The sequence below is a fragment of the Tympanuchus pallidicinctus genome, unplaced genomic scaffold (genome assembly GCF_026119805.1).
Source record: "Tympanuchus pallidicinctus isolate F22 unplaced genomic scaffold, pur_lepc_1.0 scaffold8, whole genome shotgun sequence".
Classification (NCBI taxonomy): domain Eukaryota; kingdom Metazoa; phylum Chordata; class Aves; order Galliformes; family Phasianidae; genus Tympanuchus; species Tympanuchus pallidicinctus.
The window spans coordinates 14925437-14943302 of NW_026294802.1; the positions used below are offsets into that span (position 1 = coordinate 14925437).

Below are 17866 nucleotides of genomic sequence, written 5' to 3' on the forward strand. Positions count from 1 at the left end.
TGCTCATTGAGACAGGGCAAGGGCAAACACCAGGAACAAGGTGATACCAAGCCCATCATCTTAATCCCTGCTCAGCTATCAGCTCTGAACTAACTGCAAGCACTGCCCTTCTGCACACCTGTGCCCAAAAAGGGCCTGTGTCAGAGCCAGGCAAAAAAAAAGAAAAAAGGAGCAGGCAGGTACAGCTGCCCTTTTCCATTTCCAGCAACATGGTGAAGGGCAAGAGTTGGTGCACACTTCAGATAAATGATTACAAGGGGTTCAAGACACAAAGAGGAAAAAAACCAGCGTTGTTGCTTAGCACAGCGTGACAGTCACATGGAGTGCAGGGTGCCTGGCTCCCGGGGCTTGCAAACCCAAGGGCAAAGCAGCACTAGCTTCTCCAGGAAGAAATTCAGACCCAAGGGCTGCAGGCTGCCAGGAGCTGCTCCTGCTGGCAGCCTGCTACAGGAAGCCAGCTATTTTGGCAACTGGTTTGCCTGAAGGGCCTGAGGGCAGTGCAGCCAAAGGCGCTGCTCCCTGCTTTCCCCCTCCCCAGGGCACTGAACCTCACTGTGGGGCAGCCACTGCCGTTCCTGGGGAGCTGCCCTTGGCACAAACCCAGGCAGCACCAGGTGTGCCCAGCACAGCAGCACCTCCATTAGCACATCCCACCGGACAGCAACACATGACGAGCAGTTATTATATCATGCTTTTAATACAAACTTAAAAAAATCTGGAACAATAGAAACTGTACAGATTTGATCAACCTTTTTTTTTTTTTGTTGTTTGTTTGTTTTTTAACTAAATCTCTAGACACGCCAATGTCCCGTTCCAAAATATTGCACAACATTCTGAATACAAAACTCTGATTGTATTCCTCCTTCGCTACAGAAAAAGAAAAGAAAAAAAAGAAAAAGAAAAAAAATGGAAAAAGAAAAAAAAAAAAAAAGCCATCAGTCCCCCAAATCCCCCCCCTTCAGAGCCCCCCCTGTCTCAGAAAGGAACCGCCAAAGCACACACAGATCCTCCACCCAGAGCAGCATGGACCTCTTCCATTCATTCATTCTCCACAGGGCAACTTCCCATTCACTGCTGGCAGTGGGGTGGGAGGGACAGGAGGAGGCTGAGCAGGGGAGAAAGGAATCTTCACTGCCTTTTTTTTTTGTTTTGTTTTGTTTGTTTTTTAAGGTTTTTTTTTTCCTGAAAAAATATTTTTCTCTCTCCTCTTTTTAAGAAAAAATCTTGAAAAGAAAAAAATTACAATTTTTCTTTTTTTTTTTTTTTACGTTAGAAATATACATATATTATATATACCTCTTGCATTTTACAAATGTAGCAAATTATTCAATACAAACGGACATCAACAAAAAGAACACAAACCCATAAAAAATAAAAGTTAAAAAAAAAAAAAAAAGAAAGTCTCTCTTCTCTCCCTAAGAAACCAGGTAAATTAGTGCAGGTTTTAAAAAATAAAATTGAAGCTGAACGCCTACATCCAAGACTAGAAAAGCCCTGAAAAGGCTGCTAGTTTCCATCGCTGCCTGACACCGGGGGAACGCTTCTGAAGCACACTTGTTTAAAACAGAGCTTGGTCCCTCCCTCCCCTCGCACCACGGTTCCCAACGTGGCTGTGGGGGCAAAGCGGCATCGAAGCTTCACACGCACAGGGCCGGGGCTCCCTGCCTCTCCCCAGAGGTGCCAAAGGGGTCCGCTGTCCCGCGGCAGCGACTGGCAGGTGGCGCTGCCAGCACTGGGGACAGCCGGGTCCCAGAGCGGGGGCCTGGCAGTCAGTAGTGCGCTCCCAGGGAGAGGGTGGCAGTGGTAACATCCGTAAGTAGGTTAAAAACCAAAGAGAATAGGCAAAGAAAGATGCAGATGGCTCAGCTGTTCCTGAGCAGCTTGCTCTAGCCTGGAAACCCGCAGGGCTGAGCTACGGACGCCATTTTAGGAGAAGCCAAGTGAGCCCGGCCCGCCGTGCCGCTCATAGCCCGATGGCAGCAAGCAGCCTGCTGGGGGCCTGCCCCGCCAGGATGGAAATGCTCCTCAGGGCTGTGGCAGCAATGGCACCCCACACCTATCCCGTTGCCTCTGCAAAGGCTCACTGGCAACAACAGGAGGGCTGGCACGCCTTCATCTTGGGTCAAGGAGAGGGAAAAAGCACAAGCTGCAGACCACCTGCCTGAACGGGGATGTCCTGAAGGAGCACAATGGTACAGCAGCCACAGAAGTGGGTTTCAGAGTGTGCTCCAGAGACACCGTTTCAAGAGAACTAAACCCCCAGCCTGGCAGGCAGCAAAAAGCTCACTTTTCTTTTCAACGTCAAAAACTGGAGTCTCATGACTGCTTCTCTCCTCTCCGCACTCTTCCGCGCTCCCACCACAGCCTCCAAGGAGGCTCCTTCACACCCAAGGGTCCTCCAGCCCCACCTGGGGGCCCAGACCCTGGCACAGAAGTGACCTGTAGACCACTTACCACTGCTCAAGACAGCAGCTTCAACAACACAGCCCTTTTTCTTCTCCAAAATAGCGCTGCCTCTAACTACTGAAAAAAATCCCCTCTCCAAGATGAAGACAAATCCACAGCCGGCAACAAGAGCTCAAAACTTAGGACCAAAGGATCATGAGTGAATGCTCAGCCCTGCAGGTAGGGTGTCCACCAGGAAGGGACAGGATCCAACAGCTCAGCACCACCTCCTCACACAGGGACAGACCTGCAGTGCTTCTCTGCTGCAGGGCTATCCTCCAAACCAACCCCAGAAGGGCACAGAAAAGCCTCTTGATCGGTGCACAAAGGGGACTGCTGTCCTCCCATAGCTGGAGATGAGAGGGGACAGCAGATGCTTCTCAGCACAGACAGAACTGGATGCTAGCCTGGAGCAACAGCAGTGCAGCAGTATGAACCTCCAGGCACATGAGATGCTCTCCTCCCACACACACAGCAGTAACAGCAAAGCAAGCCCACCTCATCCTGCCTGCCCCTCCTACAGCCAGGTGGGAGTGAAAAGGGAGCACTGTGACCTACACCTGTGCCGATCTGGGGCTGGGGAAGGGGGAACACAACCCAAGAGACCAGAGACTCATTTAAAGAGTAAAAAAGTGAGTAGGAGAAAAAGCACAGGGACTGAATTTAAAAAAAACAAGTCAGTGCTTCAGGAGCGTTGCCAGCACAGCGCAACAACACTGGGTTCTCTCTTTTTCCAAGAAGCTATATTTATAAGATTTGAATATTTTCTGTATATTTCTGTTTTCTCTCCCCATGTGTTTTGTTGTTGTTGTTGTTGTTGTTCCCCCCCTCCCTCCCCTGCCCCCAATACTCTCCTTCCCTGCGTTCAGTTGGCCAGGACAACGGGCTGGAAGGACTGGCTGGGATACTGCATGGCGTTCAGGTTGTAGCTGAGTCCTTCCACAAAGGGAGACTTCTCCAAGAAGAGGTTGTTGGTGCTGCCGCCGAAGACCTGAGCCATATCAAAGGTGCTGCCTGTGCCAGCATTGAACTGCGACGCTGGAGGGATGCTGGCCTGGCTCTCACTGGCAACACCGTCGAAGAATAGGCTGCTGGCCCCTGGCGAGCCGCCGCTGTAAACGAACTCCTTGGCATTGGGGGAGAGCTGCGACTGCGGGGCTTGGCTCCCAGCGCTCCCGACGAAGTTCAGAGAGTGCATGGACAGGGAGAGGCCCTTGTGCTTCAGCAGGTTGGTAGTGGGCGACCTGACCATCCGCGGTTGCTGCGTGGCCCCTGCGCCGCCACCCCCTCCTCCGGCCCCTCCGCCCTTCTTCATCTTGGTGGAGCCAAACTTAGTGGCAGCAAATGTGGCAGTGGTGAAGGTGATGGGCTGGGCAGAGCGAGGGATGAAGGTGGGGCTCGGTGACTGGCCAAAAGAGGGGGATGGAGAGTTGGACAGCGAGTTGTCCTGGCTGCCAATGGGGACAAATACCTGGGCGTCAGGGTTGAAGCTGCTTTTGATTTCTTTGTCCAGCTCAGCAGCGCTGCAGCCCTCGCTGTCATCCAGGTAGAGGACCTTTACGGAGCCCTTCTCACCGATCTGGTAGGAGACCTCGAAAGGATCGATCCAGACGCTCAGTTCTTCCGGCACGTTGGCACGCACATCCTCCACGGCCAGCCCACTCCGCCTGGCCGCCAGCTCCACTACCGGGTCCACCGTCTCCCCAATATGAACGCAGCGGTAGCCTGAGCCCTTCAGAGGCTTCTCTGGGTACCAGTGACCCTCATATTTCTTCTTCAGCAGGCGCTCTAGCTCCTCACCAAACAGGTCTGCCCGCCTCCGAGGAAGCTTGTTGTACAGGTATGAGATGATGAAGTTAAGGGCAACTTTAATCTCCAGATGCATACTCCCTTCACAGCAAGCAAGTCAGGGCAGTGTATTAAAAGAGACAAAATGACACACACATAGACAAGATTTGGCTCCAAGCAGACCTAGAAAAAAAAGAAAGAAAAATATAGATGAAGACAAGAAAAATACAGCAACTCTCCACTTACTGAGACAAACAGCCACACTGTTTCATTAGCAGAAGCAGAACAAGCAGCGATGCTCACTAGGCGTCAGCCCAGATTTCCTGGTGCTGCTGAGGAGCAGCGCCCCCGGTCCTGTGCAGAAGAAACAGGAGTGTGGCTGCTCCCTGCACAAGCTACGTGTTGTGTACCCACCTTGCTGCCAAAAGCAGGCAGGCCGACTGCCTGCTGTGGCAGAGCTATTTCAGCCAACATGCCTCGCTACGCCCTGGCACTCGGTTGCTTCCAGAACAGCTCCCTGCAGCTGCTTCTCCAAGCACACGAGCACCACCTGGAAGCCTCGTGACTCCCTCAGCAGCTCTGCAAGGACCTGAATGGAGACAGCTCTCCTTTGGAGGCCAGGAGCACCATGTCCTATTGGAACAGGCAGGAGGATAAGGAACAAGAGAGGGTGCAGAGGCACCAGCTGCCAGACCATGTTTACTCTCCCTTGACTGGCAAGCACGTAGACATCTTACTAAGCATACCCAGTTGAGGCTCAGTCTAGCCACAAGCCTGAAATCTCAACTTAATTCAGATGGGGGCAGAAAATGTGCCACCAGCTTGTCCAGCACTGCTCACATCCTTCTCCCTGCGCAGAGAGCAGTTCAGCACTGCCAGGGCCAGGTACCGAATAAAAACTGGAACTGCTTGCCAGAGACTGAAGTAATCCTTTCTCTCCTCTCACCCACCCAAAGAAGTCTTTGAAATTGAGAGAATCCACAAAAGCACAGTGTGAAATCACAACACACAGCTCTCCCATTACACTCAGATTTAGGAATAGCTTTTACCTGTGTACAGTCCCTCGGTTGGACTGCACCATGCGTTGTCACCCACCCAGAGCAAGCGCATCCCACAGATACCTGACGAGGAAGCGCGCTTCCAGCAGCCTACACACCTCTCTGCAGGCGAGCAGAATATCCAGTTTTTAATTGGCAGCTTCGTCAGAGGCTGCTCAGCCTTCAGCTACCCTCACCTTGCTCAAGCAGCCACACCACGCTCAGCTGCCTTCCTAACATGGGCTGCAGGGATGCTCTCATGCAGTGCCCGGCAGTGCAACCTGTGCCAATTATCTGGGGGTGGGGATGGAGCATAAACCTCAGCTGTCAGCATTCCCCCAAAAAAGCAGGAGCCCAGCAGCACAGCCCCGCACCCAGGCTAGGAGGAACCGCCCAGACTTGTTGGCTTGGGCTGACTGAGTGGACAAGTAGGATTAAATAAAGCACATTTTAAGAAAACCCTCAACTATTTTTAGGCTTTATTACTAAGTAAAACAAACAGGTAGATTCTACATTTTCTTTCTGTACGAATCGCAGTCAAAGAAGGCTCAGTTTAAGGAACAAATAGCAAATCCCACAGCCCAAGCTTGCTAATAGCAAGGCCAGTGCTGGAGGAATCCCCTCTAGGTTTAACTCAGCAACATGAGAAACCACAGGAACGAAACCAGGGCCTGACCAAGAATGGATGAACACCGAAGAGAATATAAGAAAGCAGAGCTTCCAGCAGGCAGAAAGGAGGAATCATTTCCAGAAGGCAGAAGCCTCAGGGCTGAAACAGAGCCCTGTGCAGAGAAAGGGGCACTGAGCAGAGCCCTGGAGGATCACAGTAACCTCTCAAAGAGGGCTCACAAAGCCCTGTGCTACCCCAAAGGGAGGTTCCAAAAAACCCTGCATGCTATGAGGTCCCCTAGGAGCGGGCAGCTTGAGACCCCAGCAAATTCAGCAGGAAAATAAACGGCCTCTTGATAGATCTTTACATCCCGTGTGCTAAATGCTAACCCAGACCCAGTATTAGTGAGAGAGTCGGGCTCACAGATGGGGAATGAAGGGTTCCCCACCCTCACAAGCCGTCTGCAGGTCCTTTTTCTCTTTCACTGAGTCCGCTCTCTTCATAGAGGGGCACACTCTGAACCTTCCCTTGAGACGGGTTAACCAACCCCAAGGCTCCTAGGGACATTCCAAAAGGCCCAGAGCCACCACTCCCGCCTAACAAGGAGAGAACCCGCTCCCGGGACCCCTCGAGCTCCTTCCAACACGTATTCACACAGCGACAGGCAAAGAAAAGCCGGGGATCCATATGCTCCGGGGCCGCGCCGCCCCACCCCCCGGGCCGCTCCCCCAGGGCCGGCTGCCCCCGTGCCACCGCCGCCATTACCGCCCAGCCCTGGGGCCGCCTCCTGCCGCGCGGCACTCTGGGAGCTGCAGTCCGCGCTTCCCCCCCGCGCCGCCCCTCTTCCCCGTGACCCACTTCCCCCCGAACCACGACTCCCGGCACGCCCCGCGCGCGGCCCCGCCCGCCGCCCCAGCGCTGCCACGGTGGGGCAGGGCGAAAAATTTTCCACGGCACATGCGCAGTGTGTCACCGCCCGCCCCGGAGCAACGCCCCGAAGCCGGGGACCGCCGGGCAGCCGCCCCCCTCCCTTCTCCTCCTCCTCCTCCCTCTCCCTGTCAGCGAAGCGGTAGGGGGGAGGGGAGGAGAAGGCGATGCGGCCCCCCCTCAGGCCGAGACCCCCAAGGCGGCCCCAGGAGAACAGAATCGGGCCTGACCTCCACTCCCGGCAGCAAAGGACACCCCCGGGCCGCCGGCGGAGCCCTCCCGGCCCCCTCCCCGGCGCAAGAACCAGCGGCGGCTTTGTTGCGCGCGGCCGGGCAGAGCCTGTCGACCCCGTTAAGACGCACGGAAAGCCCCAGGACGCCGCCCGCGGCCCACCCAGTCGGTCCGAGCCCTCCGCCCCACTCACTGTTTCCTCAGCTCCAGGCTCTGAGGGGGCCGGGGGAGCCTGGGCTCTGCGTACCGCTCTCCGCTCCGTCCCTGGCTTCTCTCTGTCTCCGCCGAGCGCTGCGCTCCCTCCGCGGGGCGGGCCCGGGGGTGGCGTCGCGGCTGTAGGGCCGAAGGTGCCGAGGGACGCCCGGAGGTGTGGGTTGGAGTACGGCCGCCGCCTCACCCCCGCCGGCCTGGAGCCGCCCGCGCCCTGGCCCCGAGTGAGCCAACTCACGGCAAACTTTCACCCTTAGCAACCCCGCGCACGGATCCGCGCTCCCGCCCCGCGTGATGCGGCCGCGGAGGGGCGGGCCGGAACTACATCCCCTCCCCTCAGCGCCGCGCGGCGCGCTGAGCCCGCGGGGGAGGGGAAGGAGTTCTTTCTTTTTTTTCTTTCGCTTTTTTCACGCTGTGCAGAGGGGCAAGCAGCAGCACTAGGGAAGGCAGGGGGCGGGGGCCTTAGCGAGGATCAGGTGGCTGACCCGAGGAGGGAAGCTCCACGGCTTCACTGAGGGGCACACGCGGCTCGGCGCTGCCTCCCACGCACCGACCCTTGTGAATGAGTCCCGCGACCCCGGGGATCCCGCCCCCCCCCCCCCCCCGCCTGTGGTCGCTAATCTCCTGAAAGGACTCCGTGTGGGGAGCAGCCCCCGCCCCGCCGCTCGCGGACTACTTGTTCACAGTGCGCCTGTGCGATTCCGCCGCCGTGAATAGGCCCGGCCCGGCCACGGCGGAGGCGAGCCGCAAGGTGCGCCGACGGCGGTGTGCTAAAAATAACTGAGGCTTGTTAGCAACAGCTTCCCCATTGGCCGGCCGGGCCCGGCGGCGCGTCCGGATTGGTGCGCTGCCTCAGCCAATGAGCCGAAGGGGGTGTGCGCGCGGGGCGGGGGCGGGTTCGGCGCGGGGTCTGCTGGGAGGTGTAGTTCCCAGCACAGCAAGGCCGTGCCGTCAGTGGTGCGGGGTCCCTAGCCTTGAGTTCTAAAGAATTCCCACGGAACGTTCCATCGCATAGCGGCATTTCTCTTGTAATAGGATCTCCTCAGTACACAGCCGTACGTGCAAACGTTTCTTTCACTGCCTGTTTTCAGAATGGCCAAAGACCACCTCAAAGAGCAGTTCCCCATCCCCTGGTCAGATAGCTTTCCATGGCCACTGTCCCCTGACACCAAATACTGAGCTCCTCTCCCACCCTGCTCCCTCAGAGATCCTCAGCATCTTTCTGGGCTTTGCTTGTCTTGCCTCAATCGGGAGCCCTTCACCTTAGAATTTCTAAGTTGGAAAAGGCTATTAAGAAAATTGAGTCCAATGGTCAGCCCACCCCCACCATGCCCACTGACCACATCCCTCAGTGCCACATCCACACGGTTCTGGAACACCTCCAGGGATGGTGACTCCACCATCTCCCCCAGGCAGCCTGTGCCACTGCTGCACCACTCTTTCTGACAAGAAATTCTTCCTCATATCCAACCTGAACCTCTCCTGAAGTCTCAAGGACCTGAATCTTTCCTGTAATCTGAGGAACCTGAGGTTTGCCACAGAACAGGGCTACTTTTGGAGCTAGGTTAATCACTTGCAGTTTAACAGGAACTCAGCTACAAAAGAGCTGGAACACCAAGCATTTGCTTGGCTGGAAACAAAGTCACGCTGTCAGCCAGCAATCAGGAAATTAAAACGATGGCACTATTTTTGGCATCGTTAAGAAAAAATGGCAATTACATTGCTAAAATTCTATTGTTGTTTTAATAAGGTGTTACTAAGAGGGTGTTTACACATTAGGACTCTTGAAGATATTTGCATCTTGACCACGCTCCTGTAATTACCTAGCTGCGCTGGCCCACGTGCGTGAAGAGGAATCCTGTCCCTGTATCCGCTCCTGCATTCCCGGTTGTGTGGTGTTACATCAAAGCACAGCCAACAGGTCCACACAAAGAGGACAGGAATGGCCCAGCCGCAGGGGCAAGGTAAGTCCTGCTGGGCTCATCAATGCTGAGGAAGGGCAGTCAGGTTGTAATCAGCATAATTAACACCGCCGTACCCTGAATCCTCTTTACATCCAAGTCACACGACAACCTCAAGGAAATGGATTTCTTTTTCCTGCTATGGAAATAGGCAAAACATCTCCAGCTGATCTCCATAATGAGGAAGCAACGTCTCCTCTGCAGGTGAGGTTTCTGAAAGCAGGATTTCACCTATGTGCAGGGAAAGCTCAGAGGTTGGCTCAAGGCATCTGCCAGCCCTCAGCACTTTTTAAAGGTCATGTTTCAGGCTCAAGGGCTTTGTCGATGCCCTTGATGAGACGATTCAATGACGGGAGGTGCGTTGGAGAGCTGCTGCTGAGCTCAGAACTGAGCTGTGACACGGTGGCTGGCCTTTGGTTGGAAGGGGTGTGTAGGGAACATCCCTGTTTCACAAGGCAGCGATGCCTTGTTAGTACTGGCAACAGAGGCCAATTACCTAATAGGCCAAGAGTCCCCATGTTTCTCCTCCCCCTCTGTGTAAACATTTAAAATAAAAGGATTTTTTACTTATTACATAACATCCTTTTGATTTAAGAAAAAAAAAAGCACTAACTTTACCTAGAAAAGTAATAGCAGGAAGACGTTCAGCCTTATGCACTCAGGATTTGCAGTCAGCACTATGGGAGTTCAGCCCTATGGGAAAGGCAGTATCTCTTCCACCTCTCCTTGTCCCCTACCTGCAGCCAGGGAGCCCCTGAATTGCCTGCACCAGGAGCACCAAGGCTGGTGTGCTGTTTGCCTCTGGAGAAGCATCACAGCAGAACACTCCTCGTCCCATTCCCTCCCTCATCACTCCTTTACTATGTGCTCTGGGATGCAGTACTGACAGGAAATCTACTGGGCAAGAGTGATTTCAATGAGTTTTGTTTTGTTGATCTCTTTAGGTAACAAATACTGGTAGCCCTGCGTGGGTATCATTCACTGGTGAACAGAAATCATTGCCATGCAAGCAAAGCTGAGTTCTTCTGGGCTACCCAGCTGTATCCGTTACCCTTGTCTGAATAAGCAGCTCCAGGGCAATGTCCCATCCGTGCTCTGAAAGTACCAGAAAGGCAGTGGCACTGAACCGATCTGAGCAGCAGCGGCATTTGGCATTCTCCCCGGAGCTGTCTGAGCAAACAAGGCAAAGGGAAAAGCGCCTGTCCCTCCCTCTCTCCACCTGCCCAGTGACTCAGAACAACTAGAAATGGCAGCTTTGCTCTTGCTGCTGCCAAATGCAGACCGATACACCCGATACACCCGGCAGAGCGAAGGCAGCAGGAGTGCCAAGGAAGTAAGTGTGCTCAGCCCTTTTTGGGGTGGGGGAAGGGATAAGGGCTCTCAGATCTCTATAGCAACCCCTGGTTAAATGGTCAGGAACAAGGGCTGCTCCAAAATTAGATCTTCTAGTGTGCCCTGCATTAGAGGCAGCAGCTCTGAGGAAAAAGAAATTCAAACTTCATTTCCCACTGGCTTCATTGAATGACATTTCTCATCTAAAAAACTTCAGGGAAAGAAAAGAAAGCAGAAAAGATACGTACTAACCTGCTGCATTCCTTGTGTGATAACCCAGGCAGCCTGACTGAGAGTAACTGATAAATGCTGGCTGAAGTGATAAAGTTCAATGTACAAAAAAAAAAAAAAAAAAAAAAAAATCTGCATGTCATAGTTTTAAAGAAATACAGAATTTAAAGCAGCTGACAACGACTTTGACATGAGCTTCCCAGCCAGGAACAAGAGACAGCCACTTACTGAGGCAGAAATACTCAAAGAGTGGGTTTGCTGGAACCAGAGAACTGGTTTGCTCTGAGTATATTGACAAATAGCATCCACATTAGTAAAAATTAACCAGAAGGTGTGCAAGGGAACTAAGGTGCAGGGAAGAAGACACACAGGTGTTCTCAAGACTGCAAAAAGCTTGGAAGAGAAAAATAGAGTTAATTGTCGATGGGGAGGAAGGAACAGCTGAGATAGCTGTAGGACCACTCACAGCTAGAGCCAGCTATAGCAGAAAGAAATGACTTGTATGGGAAAGAAGATCACAGTTTGTCTCCTTGTTTTCTCTTAGCTGAAATACCTAAGTGGCTACCACAGGCAGAAGAAACGTTTAAATCAGAGAGGAGCTAGAGGAATCAATACTAGCTTCAGGGGAACAACTGAAATCCCAGAAGGTGCCTCACACAGACAGTGACTGCCCTAAATGCAGCACACACAGTGCTTTACAAAGACCTCAAGGACCACGGGGCATGGTACAGCTCTAATTTAACCACCTGGGGCACACACGCAGTTATCCCTCTGTGTAAAGGCACCCGTTTCCAGATCTCTGCTGAGCAAACAGACCACTTTTAGCCTGCGCTGGTATTTGACAAACAAGCAGCCCCTGGTTTTCAGCATGCATACAGCTAATAGCCTATCGCACAATAGTTGGTTTCCAGTTACGGCAGGGAAGGCTTTAACTTATTCACAAGAACAGGACAGCGAGTCAGATAGCTTAGTAGGTTTTAGAAAGGGATTGGATGTTTGCATGGTGAAACAACATCCACAGCCGTTTCAGCTAGGAGAAGGGTTACAAGCTCAGCGATCCTCACGCTACGGGACAAAATGGTCAGTGGCTGGGATCACACAAGCACAAAAGCAACAGCCGTTCCCTGAAGCTCCTTGTAGCAAGGTCACATGGCCATAAGCAGACACCGTCGGAAACCTGATAACCCATTGTACAGTTCTAGCTGGGCTAATCCTCTGTGTCCCCAGAAAGCTCCAGAGAGGCTAAGCACAGAATGAACCAGAGAGAAATCCTTCTGTTACACAAAAAATAAAAAACAAGAGAAGTAGCTTTATTGGTATGCATCCTACAGGACGGGTTACAGAAAGGGCCTTGGATTAATCTGTCAAAGAAAACATGGAACAGCTGCGCTCTCCCTAGGAAAGCACCAGCCACAAATGGTGCTAGCTTTTTCACAAAACAGGGCATCATGGAAATATACTGGAGGAAGAGATGGGGAGCAGACACACAGGACTGGCCCTCTTGCTTCAATGCCAACGTGTGGGGCGATTTCTAACAGCTGAGGGGAGACCTGGTAAGTAGGGAAGCAGAGCATTTCTCCACACCAGCAAGGGCACTTGGTTTTTACTGAGCCAGTCTTCTCCATATGCAAATGATTGCCCACCAGGATATTTTTAATTAAGTTGAGACAGCTTCTAGCAAAGCTACTGAAAAAACAACTTTACTCTTTCTGATAGTCAGTTCCAATCAGGCTTCAGTCCCTTCTCAGCCCCCAAAGATACTACTGAATTTGTACTGCTTTAGAAAACATAGTCAGCTGGTTTTCAATAATAGTAAAGTCCAGAGATGTTCCAAGACCCTCTTGCAAACCTGACAGGAAGTATAGCCTGGAACAGATAGGATCACCTCTTCTTGAATCCATATTTTTTCCTTTCATAGAAGAGATCTGTCTTGGAACTGCCCAGGTTGACAATCTTAGGGCAACCATCTCTCTGCAAAAAGAAAGGAGAAAGTGAAGTGGGAGTTGAGCAAACAGAACACCAGCATCACATACACAGTTCTGAGAGACTCATCCCAGGTCCCTCTCTCCCCACCCTGTCCTCAACATACATTTCAAACACCTGTGTAGACAGACTGCCCTCAAACTCTGGTTACTATTGGCAAGAAGAAAAAGGGTGGATGCCTTTTTAACACTACTCTAGAACAGTCTCTCCTCCTCAGGGTGAAGACGGAAAACAGCTCATACAACAGTTTAATGAAAAGGATGCTCGGTGCCTCAAGACTGGATTCTTTCTAAATTAGGATACAGAGGATTTATGAGGCTCAGAGAAATAACCTTTCCCCTCCTTAGCCACAAAGAATCTTGTTGCTTTAGATGTCACTAAGCCACTCTAGTGTTGAGACCACTCTCAGCTGTGACAGCAAAAGCAAATCTCAGATTTCCTGCAGGTTAGATTGATTACTTCAGAGACTATCTGGTCATCTTGGGAGAGGACAGTTATTCAGAGCAGATATGTGAATTAAGATCTTGTACCTGAATTGCGGTAGAAAGTATGCAAAAAAACAAACCAACAACAACAAAAAAAAACAAACCAACAAAACATATGCAAGAAGGGGGACAGAAGAGCCCCATCTCAGAGGCATAGCTGCAAACACAAATCAGAGACATGTACCTCTCTGCCAACCACGGAACATCTGTCAGTGAGCCACCTGAGCCCAGCATCTGCATAACTCTTGAGGGCAAAATGTTGTGGCTGGCAACAGCAGCTGAGGAGCCCAACAGGCAGAGGAACACGTGGCCTTGACTGTTGCATAAGGCTGAGCGGATTACATTTAGAAAGCCTCTGGGCAGATGTCAGCTGCTGCAGAAACTGCACTCAAGCTGTGCCACCAGTACTGGCTCCTGCATGGGAGAAGTGACCTGCTGGGGAGGGTCTGCAGAGTAAAAGTAACAAGAAAAGAGTAGAAGGGGGAAATCAGCTGCCACAACCCATCTCTAGCTACTGTCTTGTTATTTGACTGGGAACCTCAGCAGCAGGACTCTTCCAAGACTCGCCTCCCACAAACCAGGGTGCCTGTGACAATCTTGACAGCATTACTGCAGGGCTCTGCTTATTCTTCCACCCCCTCTCATGGAGGTAGAATATGAGCATGCTCCTGACCCCCAAGAAAGGATTATATTTTGCAACTCAGATCTGTCCTGGATGACAAGGCAGATCTTGGACCTTACCCACAGACAGAACTGAGGTAAAACAATACCTCAGTTTCTCTCCAGGGAGGCACAAACCAAGGCTAACCAGGCCCTTTGTGTTGCATGCCTAAGTGCATCCACCTCCATCATTTTAAGATCTCATTTATTCCTTCCTGATCCTTTTCAGTCTTCCTCTGAGGATGAAGGAAGATAAGTGCTGTGACTGAAGCCTTAGGGTGGTAGAGCTTCAGATGCAGAGCTACGTCCGCCTGCTTCTCCTATTCTATTCAGGTTAGCACCAGCTATTGTAATTGTCATGTGTACCACCTTTGGCTGTTCTTGCTCTGAGTGCTCTACACCTACACCTGCACTAGCTCTGTTCAATCCTGCAAGTCAATCTTGTCACTTGCTCTTTTAGATCTGTAAATTCACATTAGCAATAGTTCCTAATATGTGAGTTTGCTGGTACAGGGCAATGGTCTTCTACAGCAGGTTTCATCCAGCTTTCAAAATACCTCAATTCTGCCTTGCTATTCTGCTCCTCCAGCTCTATATTCTCTATAACCCTCCCTTCCAGAGCAGCAGGCTATTTCACATCTGAACCTACAGATGAGACTAGATTATGAAAAATACCCATCAGGAATCAATATGAATTGGTGAAAATAAAACACACGTCTATTTTACTGATAAACTGTCAAACCAAGTGCCTTGGTTTTACAGACAAGTCAACGAAACTACTGCTTCTCACATTTTCAGACATAGGAGGCAGCACCACCAACAGCATTTCTATCCACATATAATACTTAGAAACTAAGAAAGATTGTGGTCCTGTCAGATCTACTGACTAAATTCAGACGAGGGTTTGCCCTGCAAGACCTCTAGAGAAAATATGAGTGCTGCAGAAAATTAAAGCAGCAGCTCAGTCGGCTGAGCACGTTCCTCCAAATCAAACAGAACTGTTTGTCAGCACACTCTGCTGACATCAGGGTGTGCTGGAGATGGTGTTTGCAAAGGATCCAGCCCAAAAACCACACAATTCTTAGCAGATACTCTCCATCAGGTCCATATTCTGGCATCCTGCATCATGTTTCTGCATCTCCCTACAGTCTTCCTACAGTCTTCCTACTACATTGGCAGTCCTTCATGACTTGCACTCACTGTGATGGATATTATTGCATACCTAGAGAGTGAACATCTGCCTTGTTCACAGGCACAGGCACAGCAACTATCTTTCAGAAAGAGAAAATTAAACAGCACTGATTATAGAAATAAGAAATTAGCAGAAAAGAAGGTGTTTACAATATAGGTCATTCCAGACAAGAATTAAAAAAATTACACCCTACTGAAATTATACAAGAAATGCTAAGCTTGTAAAAGACAATTAGTGGAGCAAGGACAAAGGGCACTAAGAGCTAACTTTACTGTAACACAAAGGTAAACACAGGTGGTGATACTGTAGGCCTTACAGTACCATACATGCCAGTGGCATGACCATACCATGTATGGTATGATCACAGACTCAGTAAGGAGCTGATCATGACACTGCCTTTGCAGCGTTTAAAATATCTCTGCTGCTGATAAAACTTAGGCTGAGAGATCTAGTAAGATAACAGCTGAATGTGGTAACAAGCAGCATGTAGAGGAAGCGAACTGTGAGCATGCATTGCAAAGCACTCAAGGATCCTTTGGGATACAGAATCGGATGGGATACAGAACACAGATGCTTGCTATCTCAAAATGCTCCACAAATACTGGGAACCAACAACAAAAAAAGAAAAGTGCAAGGTAATGAAAACCAGTGCCAGTTCTGGGAGCAGAAGCCAAGCATCCAACATCCTAACATTAATACCACTAGCTTTAAGTCCCTTTAAAGATAAGCATAACTATTAAACAAAGACATAAGCAATTCTCCAGGAGACTGGATGACAACATACATCTTTTTCCTGGATGGTACACTCCTTGCAGTAGTAGGCATCAGACACCCCTGGGCCCCCGCAGATCACACAGCGCCCTTGGTATGAGCCGTAGTTACACTCATCACATATGCGCACGAGGGTGCAGGGCCGCACGTACGAATCACAGATCACACATTTGCCATCACCTGCAAATACAGCAGTCTTTGGTTACAGAACGTCCTTTTCTCCACCCCACGTAAAAGAGGAAAAGCCTTCTGGACAAAGAACTTGCCTGTACACTCAAAGACAAAAAGCAGTTAGACTGCAGAACTTTAGCTTACAGGTACGAGGTGCAACACTGTATTTGTATACAGACTTCAGAGGCCAACAGCCATGTCCTGTGTGATTAGCTAACACTGCTTAAGTCATACCATTACTTTTACCCTGAAAACTTCCCTTAACGTTTCATTTGTGAAAAAATGCCAGACTGCCAGGACTAGAGTCGTTACCTACATAGCAGCAGTGTAAGCATCTCCCAGAGAGCCACATCAACAAAAGTCTGGTGTTACCACCCTCAGAGGGATGGGATATGAGATTGTACTTGTGATGCTTTTAATCCTTCATCTGTGAGAAGGCCAAAGAAAGGGCAAACTGGCATAAACAGCCACTTCACAGAGTTGCTCTTGCTTTCGCACAAGGAACTGAGTGAAATTCAAGCACTCTTATCATACAGGCAAACAGCCATCAGATGCCATTGACAGTCTCTGTTGTGCTGGCCCTGGTCCAAAACTCTGACCTCCAGATGAAAGGTTACATATCTTATTACCAGTTCCCAAGGCATTTAATCCTGACTCCCACAAACAGCTCATTTAACCTGCTCTTAAATCTCCATGCTGACTGCCCTCAGCTACTACCACTGGGAATCTGTTTAACTTCTGTGCGCTCTTGAAAACAGCTCTGTTGCTTCAGACTGTGCTTCTCTTCAGTTTGCCTGTTTTTAACATTTCCTGGAGCCTAGAAATAGCTGGCTTACTTGTACTGAGCTCCTTTGAGGATCTAATGATTGACTGTGCTCTTTCTTTGCTGCTATAGGTGAGCACTAGCACAGAACCGTAGGGGTTGAAAGGGATCTCCAGGGATCATCAAGTCCAACACTCTTGCTAAAGTAGGCTCCCTGCAGTAGGTTGAACAGATATTTCTGCATATTCATCTGCTGTAGCTTTAGATGGCACTTTTTTCCATCCATTTCCCATTCCATTAGATGATGAAGGGAAGCCCTTCTCAAGCTGGGGAGTCAGAGTCCAAAAATGTGTTTTTCTTCTTTGAAATCATCAGGCTGATCGCTCTGCATTCTGGATTATGAGAAATCTATCAATCAAGCACTCACTGTATCCACAGCCACTGAAACTGCTGCAGCATAAAGAGAAATCAAGCTGCAGGCTTTTACCACAATGCTGGGCTCTCAAACAACGGAAGATGTACTTACATTTTTCACAAAGCCTTCCAATTGCTGTAAGAAGAATTAAAAACAAACAAACGTTACTTGAGGCAGAAATGGGAACGCGGCTACAGTTAGACCACGAACACAAGCGATGCCTGTCCTCAGGGCACACCCTCCCGGCCCACAGTGCCGGCGCACGGCGTTCGGCCAACGGCACCCCACACCGGCCATAAGGAAACCCGCACTCGGCGTCGCACCGCGCAGCCCAAGCCTCATCCCTGCGCTGGAGAGCGCGCCACGAGCCCCGAGCTCTGAGGGCCGGGGGAAGAGCGGGGAGATGAGCGCGCGGGCCCGAACGACACCCAGCGGGCCCGAACGGCACCCAGCGGGCCCGAACGGCACCCAACGGGCCCGAACGGCCGCCCAGCCCCACGTCAAGGTGCGGTACGCACCGACGCCCGCCTGCTTGCGGCAGAAGATGAGATCCGGATGGTGCTTGGCCATGGCGCCGGCGACACTTCTCGGCGCGCTGCCGCCGTACGCCGGTCCTGGCAGGGGTGTGGAGAGCGTCTAACAAAGCGGCGCTCC

At 51.1% G+C, this 17866-nt stretch overlaps 2 protein-coding genes across 4 annotated transcripts; both read right to left on the reverse strand.

Annotated features, from left to right (window-relative positions):
• Positions 1-678: 678 nt before the first annotated feature.
• Positions 679-11944, reverse strand: TOB2 (transducer of ERBB2, 2). 3 transcript variants are annotated; one of them, XM_052667486.1, is made up of 2 exons: positions 10794-11944; positions 679-4416 (listed from the first exon to the last, which is right to left on the reverse strand). In XM_052667486.1, the coding sequence occupies exon 2, from the start codon at positions 4328-4330 to the stop codon at positions 3311-3313; it is 1020 nt and encodes a 339-aa protein (XP_052523446.1). In that variant the 5' UTR covers positions 4331-4416; positions 10794-11944; the 3' UTR covers positions 679-3310. The 3 variants fall into 3 exon arrangements, with proteins under 3 accessions (XP_052523446.1, XP_052523444.1, XP_052523445.1); XM_052667484.1 differs by lacking the exon at positions 10794-11944 and adding an exon at positions 7232-7533; XM_052667485.1 differs by lacking the exon at positions 10794-11944 and adding an exon at positions 4648-5042.
• A 117-nt stretch (positions 11945-12061) lies between these two features.
• On the reverse strand, positions 12062-17833 carry PHF5A (PHD finger protein 5A). The gene is made up of 4 exons (XM_052667487.1): positions 17731-17833; positions 17324-17347; positions 15877-16043; positions 12062-12743 (listed from the first exon to the last, which is right to left on the reverse strand). The coding sequence occupies exons 1-4, from the start codon at positions 17780-17782 to the stop codon at positions 12654-12656; spliced, it is 333 nt and encodes a 110-aa protein (XP_052523447.1). The 5' UTR covers positions 17783-17833; the 3' UTR covers positions 12062-12653.
• Positions 17834-17866: the final 33 nt, after the last annotated feature.